The following is a 21,800-nucleotide window of genomic DNA, read 5'->3' on the forward strand; positions in this document are numbered from 1 at the left end:
GCCATCTATGAACAAAAAGAATCAAAGATTGAACAGTATATGAAGACTGTCATTCTGTTAAAAAAAAAAAAAAAAAACCTGCTATACAGGAACCTGTAAACTGAGTTACATTATTTATCATTTACATTACCTTCTAGAAGACAGGCACAGAGTCAATTCCATGATTTCCTTTTCCCAGGTAGAGAAAATAGCTTGTGGGAAAACCACTGAAGTATTTTCAAGGTGTCCCATCTGAGTTCAGAGAGGGACAGGGAATATAGATCTGAATTCCCAACATAAATGCCAACCATTAGCTTTTACTCAACTCAGATTCAAAAAGACAAGAAAACCACACCAAACCTGACTGGCCAAATAACCTACGGAAGGCTGAAATCACTCACCGGGGCCGCCTCAGCCCTTTGGTGAAACATTGAGTCCACTGAACCGTCTCAGAAAGGAGATTATTATGAAGATGCGATTGCAGCCACTCTGCCACACGCTTACATGCACCTTCTCTCAACACCAGCAAGGCTAAATTAGAGATACAGTGATAATTAATAGGATCCTTGGCAGCAGGAGCCAGCTTCCTTAGCAAACCAGTAATTGCTGCCTACTTAAAATGACAGGGAATTCAGCCAGGAAGGAGGGAGGTGCTAATGATAGAAATCATAAAAGGTAAAATAGACTTTACATCAACAGGTTACTTGGCTCCCATTCAAAACTACCTCCTTATCTATAGATTCAGTTAATAATGATAGCAAATAAATTCAAAATCATACATAGGAGGATAAAAGATCAATAATCCTTACAAAAATGCCACCACTAACACAAGGAAATCTGGTGCAAATGAAACTCTCTCCACGTACCCTCCAACCTCCAATATGTCATAAATTCCTAACTTGACCATGAAAATAGTTATAATTTTGTATTTCATGTCATACTGGGAAAGAAAAATTTTCCTATAAGTGACATATTTTGAAAACACCCAGCCCATCAAAAAAAATTTAACAGCAAGAAGCAAGCCCAAGTACCTCTAACATCTTTAGGTGCCCAGACGCATGAGGAGATGAGAATTCAGTCTTCTGTCATAGGGAGATGTCTGTAGAGATAAACCAGGGCAGCAGGTACATAGTTTCACAATGACTAATGCTGACCAAACTCTTCATAAAATCAACTCCACAGGTACAGATCCACCTCGTTGGCTCAGAAAATACCTGGCTCTCTGAGGGTGTTGCTAAGGATGTCCTGGTGGCCCACCAAAAAAAAAAAAAGACATCTTTACAAGGCTCAGGGATTTCTAACTAGATGCATCTCAGGAGTCCCTGTTGATAATATCTCATTAAAATCTCTAATACATCTCATGATAGTTTTAAAGATACATAGTGGACAGCAAACTGGCAGCAGAAGTATTGGAAACTCAAGTGGTTCAGACTTTTCTTGGCATGTATGAAAATGAAATGTTTTGTGCTTTTTTTCAATTGTTGGTCTTTTTCCACTCTCACTAACAAAGACTAAGAATGATTGAATATTCATTCTGTGACTCTCAAATCCATTCCTGATGGAACCCACTAAGTATATGGCTCACCATTAAGGCCATCAACAAGTATTTTTATAACTTCTTCCTTTCTATTAGATCATTATATTCTTTTATTGAAAAATATTTAACTCAATACTTTGCAATGACTAATGCTTTTAACACCCACATGTCAAGGCAGAAGTTAAATTCATTACACAACATGATGATGTTTCAAGACCTTTGGCATTCAAAGATAAACAGTCCAGTATGGAACACACTGGCTACAACTGTGTGGAGACACATAGGAAAAGCAATTAACAAGTCAGGTTAGGCAGGGAAAAGAGAGAGAGAGAGAAGAGAAAAAAAAAATCAAGATGTTAGGATCTGTATTAGTGGTAGACCACAAGTTTGGGGATGTAGACAAGACTTCTTGATCTTATCAACTAGGAACATTTGAAGATCTTTAATGAGGAATGAGGAAAATCTACACGCCACACCCTTGTGAATGATCAAATACTCACCATCCCATTTTTGCTACCTTTTTTGGAGGCTTCACAGTCTATCTCTTTCATTCTTCAGAAACAGCTTTGAAAACAAAGGACTATGCAGTCAAGCCTTCAATGAACACCTTTAATAGATAGATTTATTTATTTTGGATTCAGATGTTCAACCACACCCAGTGTCTCTTGTCTCCACTTCATCAGAAACCTAGTCTTCTTTCTATTGCAAAATCAATGTGAGTTGTCACCCCTGATCACTTCATATCCTGCCCCTCTGTGCCCCAATATACATAGTGACCACCAGAGCAGGGTGGATACAAGGTGAGCTCTGAAGTCAGCCTGTTCTTGGTTTATGTCTTGGTTCCACCCTTAGTTGAGTGACCTAATGCAAGTGACCAAGTCTCAGGTTCTTCATCTATAAAGTGAGATCCTACCTACCTCATATCAGAATTAAGTTATATGAAACATTTTAAATATTTAACATAGTACCTGCTAGATAGCTGATGCCTTAATATTTGTAATTCAGCTGCATCTGAATTATTCATCCCTGCTATTTCAGCTTCTTGACTTTTCCAACATAGGAAAAAAATCTGATGGAAAAAAATTACATAGGTATCTTCTTTATCCAAGGACTAAAACTGGCTGACAAACAGATATGAACAACCTAAATAAGCCATTCTTTTCATAATATACAGAGATACTGTACAAAAAAAAAATGCAAAAGGCAGGCTATGGATGTGAGGAAGAACAACATTCAACTTCATTACTTTAACCCCTGTGAATTTCAGTTTCCTAAATGTAGAAGAGATAAAGCATTAACACAAGGGACAACCTATAGTAAGAACTTTGAAAATGTTAGATGCTGCCATTACTATTATTGCTGTTTGTATTTTCTTTGTCATTATTGGATTGCATGATCCTCTGTGGAAATGGAAACTATGGGACGTACTGAAAACAAGTCTTTTCTTCTCTCCTTCCTAAAAGAATCCCAAGCACTTCCAACAAGTACTCAATTGATAATTATAATAATGACTGCTGACAACTATTATACGCTAATTCTCAATACACTGAGAACTCAGAAGCATCACCTTTACCCTCTAAACCCTGCGTAAACTGAGGCTGGTTACTTCAAAACCTGTCTACACCAGTATTTTTGCTTTCTGATAGTGTTGTGCCCAGCGTCGACCAGTGCAGCCCCCAAGGACACACAGACAGCGCTGCAAGAACATAAAGGAGTTTATTATGGGCTCAAGTCCGGGCCCACCACACGCACCGATATAACTGCGGAGGTCGGGAGCCCTGAACAAAGGGAACAGGGATCTTATATAGGGTTACAAGCAGATCTCTAAAAATTAAATCATGTTGACAAACATTCATTGGTTACACAGGTGCATTTCCTAACAACGGTGGGTGCACAGTTTCAGTTTTTGAGCTGATTGGTGACATCAAGATGCAGCTCTATTTTATGGCTAGTTTGACCCTATTAGTGGCCTGAATTGCTGGGCTCCGCTGTGGCTAGCTGACTGAGATAAGACCAGAGTGGGGTGGGGGTCAAACTCTGGAATGCAGTCTTTTCCCGGGACAGCAAGACCTGAAATTCTAAAATGGCAGTTACACACAAAATGACAAAGCAATGGCTAAGAATACTTATGCTTGGTTCCACAATAGATTCTTAAACAAACCCTAAAATGTTTCTGCTCTTTTCCTAGGTCCTCACTCACACTCAGTCTTCCTAAAGAGCAGCAGAAATTGTATCCAACGAAAGAGTTGCATATATAAATAGTAAAGTCCCACTTAACTTTAAAGATATGTAACTGGCCGGCCATTTTTATTGGCAAACAAACTCATAAAAATGTGAGATTGGGCTCCTGGAAAAGCTTTATTAAAGTGGCATCACGCACAATATTGAAGTAGATAATGTTTTCCCCAGTGAGTACATTTTTAAGTTCAGAGAAGAATTACTAGAGAAAGATGCAAGAAAACAATTTTTAATACAGTCAATTCTCATTATTCATGAACTCCCTATTTGCAAATTTACCTACTGGATAAAATTTATCTGGAACCCCAGAATCAATATTTGCAGTATTTTGTAGTCATTTACAGACACAGGCAGAAAGGCAAAAATTTTCAATGACCCAACTCATACGTTTCCCACTGAAGTCAAACAAGGTGACACTTTGGTTTCTTATCTCAGTTCTCAAAAAAGTGTTCTTTTTGAGCACTTTTTGCATTTTCGTGTTTTCTGTTGGTGACTTCATTATTCAAGGAGACCCCCAACCCTAGTGCTTAAATGGTCTATAGAGTTGCTATGCGCACAAAGGCTGTAATATACCTTTCCAAAATAATACAGTGTTAAGAGAGCTTGGTTCAGGCATGAATGAGGAGCTTTGGCTATAACTTCAATGTTAATGAAGTTAAATAAAGGGTCACTAGATAGAAATATTCATAAAACAAGGTTAGGTATAGATCAGTTGACAAAAAGGTAGTGACCAGGGGTATAGGAACCTAACCCTGTACTTCCTCCAGGGCCAATTGTTCAGTATCTATTAATTAAATGTCCATGATGACTTTGTATAATATAAACTACCTCAAATAATGAGAATTGACTATTTTTATTTTATCTTTTAGCACCAATCTTAATAACAACAATCATTGCCCTTGCTAACTTAAATGCATTGAGCATTTACATAGAATAGGATTTATATATTACCTTGTAACATCTTCACAGCTATTCCAAGAAGAAAATACTGTTACCCTATATTTTAGACAAGAAAAATGAGGCGCAACGAAACTATACATCTATAGGTAATAAAAAATAGTCAAGATAATTTCTTACAAGATTTCACGAAAGACTTTAACAGAGATATGCCAAAAGTTACTGATTCTTTTCAGCACACCAGTAACTCTTCACCCCTTTTAGTCATTCTTTACTCAACAAATATTTATAGGATAATCACTACCTAGATCCTGAGATGCCCAGTGAACCAACAAATTCCCTGTTCTCATGGGGCCTCTTTCAAGGGAGGAATAACAGACAATGAAATATTACCCATCAGTTGTTTAAAGGCAAGAGATGCTTGATTTGCTAAAATTCACATTATTAAACAAGGACCTCAAACGAAGTGACAAGTAAAGTCTGTCTTATATATATTTCCTAGTATTCATGACTAGGGTTCTCTTTCTCCCCCAGAAGGAGTTCCCCTGGCCCTTGAGCATCTAACCTTAGATCTACATCAGCACTCAACAGCCAACCCAAGGCAACGGTGATTTAAGGTTGTCTCTTTTTGCTCACAGTTATCTCCTGACTCCTCCATGGGCTCAATAAATATTTACTGAATATCATTTTACCTCATAGGGCAAGGAAAATTTGCCCAAGGATCTTGCCATGAGGCCCAAACCATGACTCTGAAAAAAATGAGAGTGAGCTCTCTGAACATCCACCTATTTAGATACCCAAGAAATAAATCTACTCCGAAAACTCCCATTTTTTTATGCCTGGATTGTTGCCTAGTTATGGTGTCCGAACTCTCAACTCCAGCCTACACAGCTGACTCACTCTGTTCTCTGGCTAACATGCAGAGTTCAGAGCCCATCTTTCTTACACTTCATCCTCTCCTGTGCTCATTAATTCTCCAAGCACACTGGCTCTCACTTTAAAGCATCCAGCTCTAAATGTTTTTTGCTTCACTAAAAGTGTGTTAATTTCAACCATATGGAAAGAGGGAAATGGTGATTTTCTGTTTCTTTATAAAACTCATGGCCAGAACTGTTTAACCCAAATCATGATTCAAATAGTAATGACAATATCAGAGGGAGCTGCAAATACTTTAAAAATGCTAACACAAGAATCCTATGTATACTGTATGAGTGTATGTCTGGATTCTGGTATAAGATGCTTCCCACTCATTGCTAAATTGAATGAATTCTCATTCCTCTGCACACAGAGAGCTGAGAGTTGGGGGAAGTGGTCTAGCAAATTCCCAGGTAACACCAAGTCCTAATATAGGTTTCAAAATTTGCAGTTTTTATCCCAGGCATTCGAGATGTACTTTTAGAATTAACTACATGGTTGGGTGTTCTTAAGCGATGGAGAATTAAATTGTTACCTATGTCCTTAATAGTGATAAAGTAATAGAAAAGTCAACAGCACCTGAACAGACTAGCCACTTCTTCCATTCTGAAGCCACTTCTTCCTTATATTCTAATGACAACAGCAGCAGTTGATGACACAAGAACACAGTAGCAGGCCAAAGTGGACAGCAATGTAGTAAGGAAGCAGAAAACAATGTAGAGCAGCTGCAGCCACATCTACTGGGACATTCTCATCACCTCACTGAAGCTTCACTGCACTCCTGTGAGGCAGGGACCCTTGAGGAATATATAGTACGTCTATGTGATACCTGATGACGGCAACTGCTTATGTGTGCAATACACTGAGACCTCCTCTCTTGAGAAATATAGTTAATATCCAGGCTAGTCCCCCTTTCTGCTTTCTAGTGACCAATTGAGCAAGCGGCTTGGAAAGAAATTTCATAATAAACAAGAAAGCAAGTTATCTGACTGGGGTGATGATTTCCCATTGCACACATATGCCAAAACATCAAGTTTCACATCTTTAACACAAACAATTCTTATTTGTCCATTATCTTAGCACAGCTGGAAGAAAAACAAATCCCTATTGGTGCTGTTAAAAAAATAATTTACAACTTAGATTCAAGTCTCTAAATAGCTACTAGGAGGGAAAATTTTTAGAAAGGTAAAAGATATAAGGGTTTTAAGGTTCAAGAATTCAGGGGATTATGGCTTGTATTGGATAAAGATAACTATACAGAGAGACTGTCCTGTTAAATGTGAAAAGATAAAATAGGAAAAGCTGAAACATGACGGTTAAATACTGGTGTGGAGACAGGGATGGAGCTGTCTGCTACACTGCAGTGTTGTGAAACTCCAATTAATGCATCTTACTATTTATTCTTCCACCTAGCTATAGTCTATAATTATGATGAAAAGAAACACGTTGATAAAGACAAAGATTGTCCTGGCAACAAAAGTAACACCTTACCAGTAACTAGCACGTGCCAGCTTTAAACACCTCCCTGTTAAGTATCTCACAGTTCACCACTACTTGACCTACATCAGCTCTCTAAGGACTAATATTAATTACCTGACCTAGAGATTGGTTAGCCCCCTTCACTTCTAAGTACTCTCTTCTTTTCCTTCTTTTTCATTTTTTTATTAATTTTTTCTTACATCATTGTAGTCTTGCTTCCTCTTTATTAAAGTATTTAACACAAAAATTTCATTTCAAGTCAAAAATTTCGATGCTGTGGATAGAGGGAACCAGAATGAGGAAACTTTAGCTACTGAGGAGTAACTAAGTGCCAGGCTTGGGTTGAGCACTTTACCCACATACTTCATTCAATCCACACAATCACCTTATATCTTAGATCATATTATTATTCATGAACCCCACTTAGTCTCTGTTGAAACAGAGTTTACAATAATAACTTGTTCAAGGATTAAAAAGAATAAAAGCTAGTAGATGGTCAAATTGAAGTTTAAGTTAAAACATCATCTTATTCTGAAGCTTAAGCCCAGAATTTTAGATTTAATAGACTGGTCAGAGCTTTCAACCAGTTCACAGCAAGAACAGGTCAAATATTTTTCTCTGGAGATGGTCAACATGCACCAAAAGAAAAAAAATTCAAGTTGCCTGGATCTAAAGGATTAAACATAGAGGTTGGTTGAATTTCCCTATAAATTTTCCTGTAAATAAGGCATCTGAAAATTTTCCACGGGCTTTTCTTCTCAGTCTATATGTCTCCTCAGAAAAGTGAATGGTTCAGAATCAGAATAAGGGCAGAGCCTCTTATGTCAGGACACCCTTATATGACAAAACAGATTCTGGCTGTGCACAGCCATCCCGCCCCTCTGTTTTGGAAGCTCCCACACTCCACAAACTGTCTGGAATTCATTAAGACGGGAAAACAGGCTGACAGTCGTATTTCAAATTTTATTCAGCAGAAGTTTTGTGAAAAACAATTTGGTCATGTGGGCAAGCTTAAAACCACCCTGTTTCTCAACCAAATCTTTCAGTCAAGTGACTGCAGTATGCTTCAAGTATCACACTATTTTTGTCTAGGTTAAACTACGACACTCTTTTGAGATTGGGACCAGGGTTCTTTTTTTTTTAATGTTTTATTTTATATAATTCTTACATCTTTTTTCATCTTTGCACAATGTGTGCATTTTCATTTTGGTTATATTCCCCCATACAATTGCACACCCCCCCCCCATTTTGACTCTAGTCCTTCCTTTTCCCACCCCTCCCTCCCCCACCCCTGTAGTGTGTCTCTGGTTTATAGTTGCTTGTTGATTTTGATTTTTACTTTGTATTGATTAGTCTTTTTCCTGGTCTCTTATTTAGGTTTTCTAAATTCCTGCTATGAGTGAGACCATCCGGTATTTTTCTTTTTCTTTCTGACTTATTTCTCTGGGAGTGCAAACTGGTCCAACCACTATGGAGAGCTGTGTGGAGATTTCTTGAACTACTAAACATAGAGCTTCCATATGATCCAGCAATTCCACTCCTAGGTATTTACCCAAATGACACAGAAACAGTAATTCCCAAGGGCACCTGCACCCCTATGTTTATAGCAGCTCCATTTACAATAGCTAAGCTATGGAAGCAACCCAAATGCCCAAAAATAGATGACTGGATCAAGAAGATGTGGTACATATACACAATGGAATATTACTCAGCATTCAAAAAAGATAAACACATGCAGTTTGCAGCAACATGGATGGAACCAGAAGGGATCATGCTCAGGGACCAGGGTTCTTATGTTAGTAATTCTAAGTTAACTTCAAGTCACTAAGAGATCGTATTTAAACAATCAAGAATCCTACTTCGTTCACTGAAATCAACTTGATAGCTAACTTTCTAAAAGGGAGTTTCCTTTTATTTCTTTTCAATCAGTGAGTAATTCCCAGTGATCATTTCTGGCTTGACCATAATATGCAACACCCCATTTTTTTAAATGTATTCTAATCTAGGGAATTTTTCACTCCAAAACAGCAATATAAGAATAATTCAATATGGAGACTTAAAATTTATGATAAAAGCATTAGGACAGTGGTTCTCAAACCTGAGTGTACATCAGCACACCCTGTTAAAACACAGACATCTGTAACACAGAACTAGCCCCAATAATTTCTGATTCAGTAGGTCTGGGGTAGCATTCAAGAATCTGCATTTCTAACAAGTCTCTAAGTGATGCTGAAGTTGCTGGTCTGGGGATCACATTTTGAAAACAACTGCACTAAAGAGGGGGTAGTGGTGGATGTGCTGCTGTTGGGAAGTGGGGTGGTGATTTTGCTCAATGAACTTAGAATAGGAAGCATTGTATAGAGGTGAGCTAGAGACATAAGCTCGGTCAGTCCCCATTCACATGGCAGAAAATTCAAATTAGCCTTGTTCACTTAGAAAAGAATTTCTTACTTAAATAACAGAAACATCTGGGGATAGGCCTATCCCTTCCATGGATAGACACCACCTGATCCAGAGGTAGAAACACTGCTACAAAGACCATGGCAGTGATATATACCAAATGCATTCCCTTTCCTTGAATAGAGGTGTGGTTGCTCAGCTGGAGTCTACATTTTCAAGCTCCCACCCACCATCCAAATATAGATATGAGACTAGTCCTTGCCAATAAGATTTAAGCAAAAGTAATGCCTGCTATTTTGGGGCATTAGCTATGCCTTTTCCTCTTCTTTCCTTTCTACCGCTGGACACAGATGTCAGAATAGCCAGCAATGGCAAAACCAGAAAACAGAAGGCGCCTCAGTTCTTAATTTGCCACATGGAGGAAAGCTGGAACTATTTCATGATTATTGCCTGCCACTGCATTACAGCTACTAACATTAACCTAATATAGACTTAGTTTTTCTCTGCTTCCAAGGTATGGCTTATTGCTCAAGTTTTACATGTATCCAAGATCAAGGAAATAAAGGGAGAACCTGTTTCTGTGAGCAAAATCTTAGCATTTGTTTTCACTAGTCAGTGTGCACCTCCCTGAAACCAATACCGATGATAAAGAAATACGGCAGGGCCTGTGTCAAATTCTCCACTCCTAGAGAAACTGAACCACATGGGCTGAAAACATGTGGAAAGGGGCTATTACAAGACTTTGGAAAAGTGTGTTTATACAAGCACAATAAAGGTGTCCACTAAAAGAACTATGTTAGAATAGGGAAGTAGGTTTCCAATTAGAACTGATTAGAAAGATGCTAGGTATATGAATCTAAGAGCAAGAAAAAGGGGTACACTAAGTCAAAAGAATGGCATGCAAGATCACTACTCAAAAAGAAACCCCTAATTAATTGCCCTTAACATTCTGGCCCCTGCTGTTAAATCATGCATTTTAGTGATGGTGATACTATGACCAAGCAAATGCCATCACACCTTTTCATTCATTTCTGAATCAACAAAGATTTAATGCTTCCATGTGTAATCAGCATCATGAGAACTGCATTCCAAGATTCCATCATTTAGCATTTACACATCTAGCATTTACCAGATAAATGATTAGTGTTTATCTACCTAAAGACCAGTAGATACATGGCCATGCTAAGATGATGCAAGGAGTGGTTCCACAAAGTCTATGCTCTGATTGTCCAAGGCATCACAAACCCGTGGCCCATAAACCACTCTCCAAGCATACTTCCTTGAAGCAAACAGACAAACTTTGATTTGGAATGTCACCAGGAACCATGCGGGTTGTTTCTGTTTAGGGGCTATTTTACATAAGCTACTGTAAACTCTTCCTTTAAAAATAAATAAATAGAATTTTCAAGAATGCATAGTTGGTGCCATCCCCTTCCTTTCAAAGAAGTGACCCTAGCTGATCAGTACTATTTCATGTTTATTTATAGCCATTCTCTGCCAAAAGCATTATAAATTAGTTGCAAAGGGTTCTATTGGCTGAGGTAACAATGTTCTAAAATAAAACTGTGTGGTTACTCAGGCTCAGGCACACAATAGAGAAAAACTGATCCTGAAATAATACTTTTCCATCTTTTGCTAAAAAAATCCAAGTGCTAAAAAAAAAAAAAAAAAGACCCTTTCATGGCGATGAAATTGATATTATTTGACCAATGACATTTCTGTGTATCTGTTCATATAGACTTGCTTTTTTGTTTTCTTTTATTGAGGTAACATTGGCTTACAAAACTGTCTGTGATGTAGGGGAATAGGTTCTCACTTCCTCAGATGGAAGTTACCACCCACCCCCACCATCCAAGCACCCATAGTTCTTTCCCATTCATGGACAAAGTTGTAGATACCCTCTCCACCTGCCTGAGACAGATGCGTGCAAGATGAACCATGTGGTCACATCCCATTGAGGTCTTCTGGTAGACTTTATAAGGACTGTGCTAAGCAATGAATAAATAGCAAAAATCACCTTTAGGATTTTCATGTGCTCTTCCTTTGACCGAACTCAAATCTCCAGTTATAAAAATAAAATGTAGGTTTTGAGAAACATACATTTCAAACATCTATGTTTGGAAAACACAGAACCAGTTACTATTTAGGAATACTTTACAATAAAATTACCAAAGTGAAAATAGCATTTCTATCCATTGGTCATTTCAGAATTTCATGGCAAACTTCCACCATCAGGCTAAATGAATCTTCTCTGCCAAATCCTTTTTTCACCAAAGCAAATTAAGCTGCCCAGAAGGAAAATCTGTTTTACAAATAAAATCACTGTGCACTCACAAGTGAGGAAGGCCACTATCCTATACTGCCCTGATCACATGGAAAACAGATAAATGTATGGAACTGATTCAGCGAGTAATCCCACTTTAGGGAGGAGGCAGGATTGGGGAAGGCAAAGTCCACAGAAGTCTTTGAAAAACTACTCAATAGCCCACAATTTTCTTATAGAAGAACAGAGTCTACCAGGTCTATAACTCACTGCATTTGGATTTATTTATTTTATTTATTTATTTATTTATTTATTTATTTATTAATAGAGGCATGCTTTATTTATTTGTTTGCTGGTTTGTTTGTTTGTTTGTTTGTTTTGTTTACACATGCACTGGGTACAGTCAGAAGCGCGGGAGGGTGAGAGAATTCACCAGAGTCAGAGCGGGGAGCAGAGCAGGCAGAAGGACCGAAGTACACTGCTGAGGGGAGCAGCGGGCGGCAGGAGAGGCCTGCACGCCATGTGGGCCATGTGGGACCCTCCTCCGGTGGCCTGGGAGCAGCCGGGGATCGAACCGGCGCCGCAGAGGCCGCGGGCAGCCTCGCAACCCAGCGCTCAACCGCTGCGCCACCGGGGAGGCCCTGCATTTGGATTTAAAAGATTTGTTCCTGAAAAACCCAAGATTGTTCCTTCTGAGTGTTACAACTCCATGGATATTTGAATCAAAAACACAGCTACTGAAATTTGAATACTTTGAAGATTGTTTGTAAGTAGTTGAATTAAAAACATGCCATTGCCTGGGGATGTCAATGTTGACAAAAGCTTGAGGGGCGTGAAAGGGAGAGGCTTCTTCTTTTTCATTTGTGTACCAACACTGACATTTTCACATCAGTATAGACAGGAAGTGTGATCTCAGGGTCAAAACACAGGACTAGGAGTCAGGAGTTCTATATGGACTATTTTTTTGTGTACATGTTCATTTTGTTAAATCAATCTTTGGTTTCATGTCTTAATCCCAAATGACTTGGACCGCTCCTTTATACCAGAGTAATTCAAAATCCTGCCAAAAATCATCTCAAGGTTAAATGTGAGGTGTGTATGGGCAGATATGAATGATCTCAACACAACAACAATTAGAAGACCAAGGGGACAACTCTGGTAAGATGATCCCAGAAGAAAAAACAGATAATAAAATTGCCAAGACTCATGTCTAGTTTTAACCCATGATTAAATTTATAAAGACAAACATAAATCTCTGACTCATTCAACATTAGGAGAACACTGAAGACCAAGTTATAAACACTTGCAGGAAAGAGTAATGTCTGTATTTCTTCCTCCACCATTCATAGATTATCCTCAAATTACCTCAAACCAGTCCTGTCTGGGACACCTATGAGGTTGAGCCTGACAGTGGCAGCTTTTCATGCATTACCTTTTATCTTCACAGCAATCTTGCCAGGTAAACTTTGGCCCATTTGACAAAAGAGAGAACTGAGGTGCAGAGAGGAGGGGTCACTTTTTCAAGTCATACAGTTAGTGAGTGGTAGTGACAAGTTTCATAGATCTATTTCAGACTTTCAGGTCTTGCCTCAAGTCACTTCCTTCATGAGAGCATTTCTGAGGATCTAATCTAATAAAGCCCCTTTATTTCCCAGCCACGATGTATCAGTAACACTCCATTACATTTTCATAGCAGCAAAAATTATCTCGTTCATTTATTCGGTTCATTACTAGTGAACAAAAATGGAAGCGCCACCTTGCTAGCACAAAGCCTGTCTGTCTGGTTCTATGTTTGCCTCCCAGGGCCAGCATGGAGTCTGATACAATGAGCACCTACTAACTGTTGTGAGGAGGGAGAGAAAAGAAGAAGGGAAAGGAAAAGAAGTAAATAAACCCAGATCTATCTGTCCCCAAAAGTATATTACCTCTGCTTAAAGAGTTTGGGGAACATTTCAGAAGCACCCTAGGGAGGCAAGAGGGTCTCCTGATTCTGAGGTATTACCTAATGCCTTGTGGCATTTTCTACCATTGCTTCCTCACAGCACTGCATCCCTGCCAGGTTAGCCTGGGCCAATGTCCTGCCTGGATGGAACCTGCCTAAGAGCTGCCACCTGCAATATACCTGTAATATACTCCACGCAGTGCCTGACATGTGAGAAGTCCCAGAAACACTGGCCACTGAAGAGAAGAGTCTCAGTGCCCTGAACCTCAGGGCAGACATCTCCCATGAACACTGGAAAGATGTACTTCCGTAGTCTTCATGGCACGCATGAAAGATCAGAGGGAAAGATGAAGCTAAGAAATACCGAAGATGTTTAACAACCAACTAGGGAGATGCGGAACCTGGTCCCCCTCTCTAAATCCTCAGGAAAGGGTTGAGAGGAGGTGAGAAGATATTTCAATGGAGAATCCAGACCTGCCTGCAGATCTACCTGGGCTGGGCTCTCTCACCTGCCCCAATAAAGAGGCAGAATTCATAACTTGCTGTAATTCTTAGTCCTAGAGTATAGAAACAAAGTTCACTAGACTGGCAAAAACCTTCTCATAAACTTGAAAATACCACATGCCCATGGTGACTGCCTTTAATATCTTTGACCTATCTTCTTGATTATTTTTTCCCCCAAAAAAATGCATATTTGGAGTTGACTCAAACATATTTTTATAATTTACTTGATGAGACAAAACTAGCGGCAAAGTATACTTATGTACTTTGTACACACACAAAACAACTGAAACTCTTGCTTACTGTCCTTGAAAAATGACCAAAAAAAAATTCAGTCAAGGATTTTTTTCCCTATTATTTATCCTAATACTGCCAGTTCTGAAACAAAGCAGTTGGAGAGAGAAATTTAGTAAGTTTGATTTGTCCCAAGATACATTTTTTTACACTGAGGTCCTATTCCTGACAGTAAGCACATGTGACCTGTTCTAAAAAAAGGATATTTTCCACTTCTTGCACAACTGGAGCAGATATAAACATCAGCCTGTGCAAACTGCACTGCAGAACTCAAAGGGAATTAAAAACACACACACATACACTTAAATAAATTCTATAAATAGCAGTACACGGAAAAAGGAAATCTCCAATAACACACAAAACCAACACTTAGAATCCCACTTTAATCAAGTTTTCCATCTAATCAAACCATAAAATTAATCTGCATAATTCATTTTGAACATCTGCCAGGTTGGGGCACCTCAATCTTGTCTATTTCGCTTTAGATACAAATTCTCTACATGTTTTAATTATTGTTACCAGAAGGGAAAAAATGGTTATCAAGGTGAAATAGCAAAGGAATGGATACTACTTACTAACATGTAGCAGGGACTCTGCAAAGCAGTTTTACACATTTTATCTGTTTTAAAACTTCTACCAACCCCCGAGGACAGTTCTATTGACCCCACTTTACACAGCACTTAAGCACAGATTCCTCTGAGTCTAAGTGTACCGAGTCTCTCGGCGACCACCTCATGTCCACAGACCACAAGGAAGATTTAAGAGTCAGATTAGAAGTCGGATTAGAAGTCTAAAAGGCAAGCCAAAACCCTATGTTTGGGCCTATGTTTAATTTAATGTTGTAGAGAAATACGTTTTAAGTATTGCTTAACTCTCAAGGTTAACTCAAATATCCCTATCTGTTCATAAAATCCCCCCCCCCCCCAGTTTCTCTATTAATTCATCACTGCTGAATCCTACCTTCCCATGTGATCACACTCTGTACTGTGAGTCTAGTCAGATCCATGTGTTCTTTCCTTCTCTCCTGCTGGGAGTTTGGAAAACACACAGCATGAGGCGCCCTGGCATTCCCCATAGTTGTGTAGTGCCCCTTACACAGCAGCATAGGCCAGTGGACAAGAGCATGCCTTTTACACAATACTACACAGGCATGTGGCACTTAACAACAGGGTATGTTCTGAGAAATGGGTCTTTAGGTGATATCACCACTGCGAAAACGTCGTAAGTGTAAACACACAAACCTAGAGCCTGCTACGAACCTAGGCTAAATATGGGGATCACCAGCCATCACTGACCAAGAAGGCATCATGCAGAGTGTGCCTACAGACGAGTGGACGATCGTGGGGTCCCAGAGGCAGCCTAGGCTTAACTCCAAACTTATCTACTTGCTATGCCACAGTTTCTTTCTCTATAAAATGAGTAATAAAAACACATACACCCTAGATTGAAGTGAGAATTAACTGAGCTAATACAAGTGAAATATTTTGAATCTTCCTAGCATACAGTAGTTCTGTAGAAGTGTAACCTGTTTGTAAAATTATAATTAATATCATTAATGTCTATATTTCTTATTATCAAGTCATGTAGGTTTTGCAAAGTCCACGTTAAAACATGCACAAACAATTCAAACAGGGCCTAGTACCTAGTACATGCACATAAATGTCAGTTTTGCTTATTGGTATTAACTTGGGACTCAATAGGGAGGTGCTGAATATGAATTTTTATATATACTCTGATGCCAAAGCCACTTTTTTTTAAAGGAGCAGAAAGAAATTGTCATGGGTTGGACCAAAAATATCAAATGCCAGAAATTTATCAGGAGGAAATTTCTCAGGAGGAAAGCAAAAAATTGGGGTGTTTTTATTGCATAATATCATTGGCCTAACAGAAGAAATCCAGAGTCAAAGAAACACAAAAACATTCTGATATGACAGAACTAAGTAATAAGAAAATAACTGCAAGAACAACATCTGCTAACATTTCCTGAGCACTATGTGCCAAGCACCAAACTATTCCTTTACTACAGTTAATGCTAAGAACCTCAGGAAGCAGATCCCCAGCTGCCTGGTGAGGAAACTGAAATAAGAGGTCACCCAGGTAGTTAGGGACAGACAGTGATACCAGAACAATCATCTTAATCATTTTTGTTAGAGGCTACCTGCAGATTAGACATACCAGAAGAATCAAGAAAATGTTTATAAACCAAAAAGTAATTAAGTTTTGCTTTGCCAAGAATGGATTATCATTTCATAAAAGAAGGCATATTTTAATAGGAGGCAAGAGAAAAAAATTGCAGAATCCGAGAAATAGCAGTGGACTTAGACCACAAGATGTGTGTGAGTGTGCACATGACACAACAGTCCTTGTCTTTCTCAATTCACCACCAACCTGTGAGCACTTTACACACCTCTCTATGAGTCAAGATCTAGGAAGCAGTGCCGCATCCCATCCTGCCTGTATGAAGCCAATACTCACTTTCGCTCTCATTTCTAATTTGCAGGAAGTTAAATAACCATTGTCTAAAGCATCACTAATATTTTGAGAAGAAACTAGGAGTATGAAGCCTGTCCAGGAAAAGGGCCTTAGCAACTACAAAACCACAATTTAGCAGCAAGTAAACCAAAGGCCCATGAACCTGAAAGAAGCTTTATGTCATTGTCTTCAGGTCCCAAGACCCCGTGCAGTGTTCCTCTACTCCTTGCAGCTCATTCAACAGTTCCACATTTGTCTCCCTGATGTGACTCTGATCTGTGAATTCTGGATTCACCTTTGACATCAGCACTTTTCCTCTGCCACCCACCAGTCAGAGCTCATTCTCAGAAGACATAAAAGTTTCAAAAACCTTGTTGGGGGCACCAAATGCAAACAATTATCCATTAGAACATTTTCTCATAGTACCTGACTTCCTATGACACCATTTTGTCAATTAAATGACCAGAATGGAGTTCACATAATCTAAATCCAACAGTTTTCCATTTCTAAAGGTCAGTGGGTTTGCTTTAGGAAGGAAATGTCTGTCTTCAACAAATACTTGCATAGCTAAGCTTATAACAGATGAAGAATGTAGAAACACTCTGGCAGATACTTATTTTAAAAGAAACAATATTGAATGCAAAAACCAAGGCCAAACACTTCATCCTGAGGGTATTCAAACAACAAATCAGTATTGTGTCACGTACTACACTAGGACAGTCATTCTGAACAGGGGGGATTCTGCTGCATGAACATTTTGCCAATGCTGGGAGATAATTTTGGTTGTGAGAACTGGGGGATGGATGCTACTGGTAGGTAGAATCCAGGGCTGCAGCTGAACATCCTGCAATGCCCAGGACAGACCCACAACAAAGAGTTATCCAGCCCAAAATGTCAATGGCACTGTTAGGGGGAAAAGGATGTCCCAAAGCTATTTCCATATAGGCTTTGTGGACTCCACCCCCACCCCAGGTCAAAGCCAAAGACACTGGGAACTCCAAATCCCATCACCACCAAAGGGAAGGTGGCTGGGACCTGAGGGTGGGGTTAAGCAGCCAGGTGGATAGAAAAGGCAGACAAGTGGGCTTTGGGGGACCCCATTTTTGGGCTTTTCACCAGCTCGCAGCGTCCGGCCAGTTTTGAGAGTGACTTTGGGTTTCCAGGTCGTCGGATCGGGTAGGACACATTAAAGACTTTATTTCCCTATTTTTTTTTTTTGAGTTGTACATTTTCCTTATTTTTTTTTCTCTTGTAAATAAACCTTTTATTAACCTTTGTGTGTGTGTCTCTGGTAGAGTATTCATAAGTTCCTTTAAAGCGTGCGGGTGAGGACCCACAGCCAGGAACCTGTTTAATATCGGGGTTGCTCTATAACAGCACCACTATAAAGAAACACTGTTCTGGGTTCTGGGGACACAACAGCAAACAAGGAAAAGAAGGAAATCCCTGCTCCTTGGGCACTTCCAGTCTAGTGTGGAAAACATGTAATAAACATAATATACTGAAAAATTATAGAGTAGGTTGTAAGTATTTTGGAAACAATTGAGCCTGGCAAGGAAGCAGTGCATTTGGAGGAATAGCAGTTTTAAACAGCATAGTCCAGGTAAGCTTGGGAGTGACATTAAAGGAAGACTTGAAGTTGGGGGAGTAAGCAAAATGGCACTCCAGGAGGGATCAACAAGTATAACATACAAAGACTTAAGAGTTCCAGGAACAGGAGGAAACCAGCCTGGTTGGAGCAGAGAGAGATAGAAGAGTGGCAGCAAGAGAAAAAGTCAGAGCTTGACTCTATATAGGATGCCTTGTGACATTTTAATGATCTTAAGTTTTACTGAACCTAGAATCCATTGAAGGGCTTTGTGTAGAGAATTATAAGATATGACATGCTTTAACACAAGGTATCTCAACCTTCACACCATTGACAATTTGGGACCAGATAATTCTTTATTTAGGGGACTGCCCTTGTACCAGAGAATATCTGGAAGTATCCCTGATTTCCAGTTTACTAGAGGCGAGGACCAATATTCTTCCATTGTTACAACCAAAAACCCACTTCAGATACCCAGACACACAGCCAAAATGACCCCTGAGGGTCACAATCACCCCCTGGTTGAGAATCAGTTTTAACAGGAACATTATGGTTACCGGGTTAAAAATGCACTGAAAACAGGTGAGGGTGAAAGGCAGGAGACCAATATCCCAAGTGAGGACTGCTGGTGGTTTGAACAAAAGTGGTAGCAGAGGAGCTTGTGACAAGTGGGCGAATTCTAGACATATTTTCAACTCTAAGAGGCAATCCAGAGAATATAACTGAGAGAGAAAATGGCTTCAGCAGTCTTAGCTTTTCAATTTCACCTTTTTATAGCCAATGTACAAGAAATGAGACAAAGACTTAAGACAAAAAGAAATGATGAAGACTTGAACGTGTAGCCCTTTTAAAGTCACACAACAGATGTCGATGACAATACGTTAGACAACTGTGGAAAACAGTATAGGGAAATTTTGTCATCCCCATATATTTATTCACAGATTTTATTTAACTGGTTTATTTCAAGTCTTGTCTGCTCCACAGACAAGTTTTACAACAACTTTTTTAATTTAGCCTTCCTCTCCATACCGGTTCTGTCCTGCACCTGTTTCTAGCTGCAACGTGTGAAGCCCTTTCTTCCCACTTATCCACATTTTTCCTTACACATGCTAGCTAGCTACTGTTAATGTTCACCCCACTTGCAATTAATATTTTGCCGACTGGGAAAAAGAACAGGCCCAAATCTTTCAACATGAGTTTCAAAGCATTCATCTGGGTTTTTCTCTGCAGATGGCATTTTCATCACTCTCAAACTCATTTAATGTTATGTATCAGCTACCATCAAAAATGTTCCAAGCAGTCCAGTTAGTTCATTTCTTTCCAGCTATGCGTGTGCACATGCACATACACACTCTCCCTCTTTCTGGTCATGTAAGCATTTGCTTATAGAAGCAAAAGCTGAGACTGCTTGGTAAAACACTGGTCCCTTCAACCAAATGCAGATAAAGCCCAATGAGCATAACCAACAATACCCTTTACACAATATTACTCAAAACCCCCAACCCCCAACAAACACAATCTATGCTCATACACAAAACGGCCATTATGAAGAGAAATCACCAAGCAAAGGCGGGTTGTATGTGTCTAACTGCATAGAGGTTTCCTTCCAATCTCCCTGAAGCATCTGCAAAGAGACTGCTTCAGCAACCAGTCAGTAAATGTGCTGTTCCCAGATTTTCTTCTCTACCTTGGATTAAGTGTGACACAGTCTGAAGGAAGTGGCTCCAGTTCCCACTCAAGCAAGTACCAGCCCTGAATACCCCAGAAAAAAAAGATTACACCCCCTCACTGCTGCTTCAATTGCCCTTCTTCATTCACCCCCATTTTCAGGATCCTTTCCCTCTCTACCAGCCAGACCCATTCAGCCAGGCCCTGTGCACTGAGAGTAGGCAGGAAAGTTTGAGATGGGCAGAAGCACTGAAGGCTGCCAGTTGTAGCCCTCTCTCAGCTTACAGTTGAGAGGGGTGGAAATAACACTTCCCTACTATCTCAGCCTCAAAAGACCACCTCCCTCTTAGTAAACAATGGAAATATCGGGGTGGCCTCAGGGCAGATAAAAAGACACCAACCCACTCTGACAGACCAGTGGGGAGGTTTGCAGTGGGGGAGTGGACACTGGAAGTGGTGGGGCACCAGACAAGGGAGTATCTTCAGTCCTCTCGTAAAAAGTTTTGAAATCCCCAGCGAATTAAACACGTGCCTCCAACAAACAGAGGATACTCCCAATACCTTCCAGTCCCCAAGTGTCTCGCCGCCTGAGCAGGCCTGGGTTTGAACGGGTCTCCATTTCCCAAAGTAAAATAGGAAAAAGGAGGCACGCCCACCTCTTGCCCCTCCGCGCCCGCCCCGCCCCGCCCCGCCCCTGCCGAGCTCAAGTGCAGCCGAAAGGTGAGAGGCGGGTCCTAGGAAACCCTCACCTGGGGCGGCCAGGGGCGGGTTTTCCCTGAGGGGCGGGACTGCCGGACTCCTAAGAGGCGCCAACAGACCAGCTAAAAGCTTCCCTCGGACATCGCGTCAATCAACCCCAATCTATCCCTCTCGGAGTCCTTAGCCCACAGGGATCTTCAGAAAACGGGGTTCACTAGAAACTCCTCTACCCTCTTCCCACCTGGACAACGTCCCGGCCAGGTGCTGCTCCTCCCCCACCTCTGCGCCTGATCGATCCCCAGCCCCCACCCGGTCTCAGCAGCTGGTATCCCCAGTCCCGGATCCCCTTGGCCCGGCAGGCGATCCCGGGGAGCCAGCTGAGCACCCGAAGTGCCCGCAGGTGTAGACACTCAGAAGCGCGCGGGACGGGAGGACGCGGACCCCAAGTGCGGGGGGCAGCTCGCCCTCTGCCCGGAGGCAAGGGCACGGGGTCCTTGTCCTAGAGCCAGGCGGGCGACAATCCCCGCCCCAGGGTGGGAGGCGCGGGGCACTCCGGCCGCCCGCGGCGCCTCCCTCCAGCTGTCACCACTCACCTGCTCTTCAGGGGTTGACTTTTGAGTTCGTAATAGGTTTTGGGCTCTTCGTGAAACTCCTCCCCGACTTCGAAATCCGGCACGATACCCGACTCCGACTGCATGGCTCCCGCTTCTTGTCCTTCCACTATTCGAAAGTGAGAGGAGAGGCGGCGCGCGGAGGGAAGGTAGCCCGGCCTGGGTGCCGCGAGCCGTGAGCCCCCGCGCAGTACCGAGCTCAGACCGCTGGTCCGCGCGCGGCTGCCCGCCCCGGCGCGGTGAGTTTACACTGGCACCCGCGCGGGAGGGGCTGGCGGCCTGCGCAGCCTGGGATCTGTAGTTCGGCCGGGGCGGGG

At 40.9% G+C, this 21,800-nt stretch overlaps 1 protein-coding gene across 4 annotated transcripts in view; it reads right to left on the reverse strand.

Annotated features, from left to right (window-relative positions):
* MITF (melanocyte inducing transcription factor) overlaps nucleotides 1–21,575 on the reverse strand; it is a gene marked incomplete at both ends in the record, with an annotated part of 210,293 nt that extends 188,718 nt beyond the window's left edge. For 2 of the 4 annotated variants that reach the window (XM_084246946.1, XM_084246941.1), the window contains one exon: nucleotides 21,466–21,569. In XM_084246946.1, coding sequence (XP_084103072.1) covers nucleotides 21,466–21,569 — 104 coding nt within the window. Of the gene's footprint in view, nucleotides 1–130; nucleotides 323–21,465 lie in introns of those variants that run through there. The other 2 variants (XM_084246942.1, XM_084246943.1) reach the window with 2 other exon arrangements.
* Between the last annotated feature and the right edge of the window lie 225 nt (nucleotides 21,576–21,800).

The sequence above is a fragment of the Talpa europaea genome (assembly GCF_964194135.1).
Source record: "Talpa europaea genome assembly, chromosome: 11".
NCBI lineage: Eukaryota > Metazoa > Chordata > Mammalia > Eulipotyphla > Talpidae > Talpa > Talpa europaea.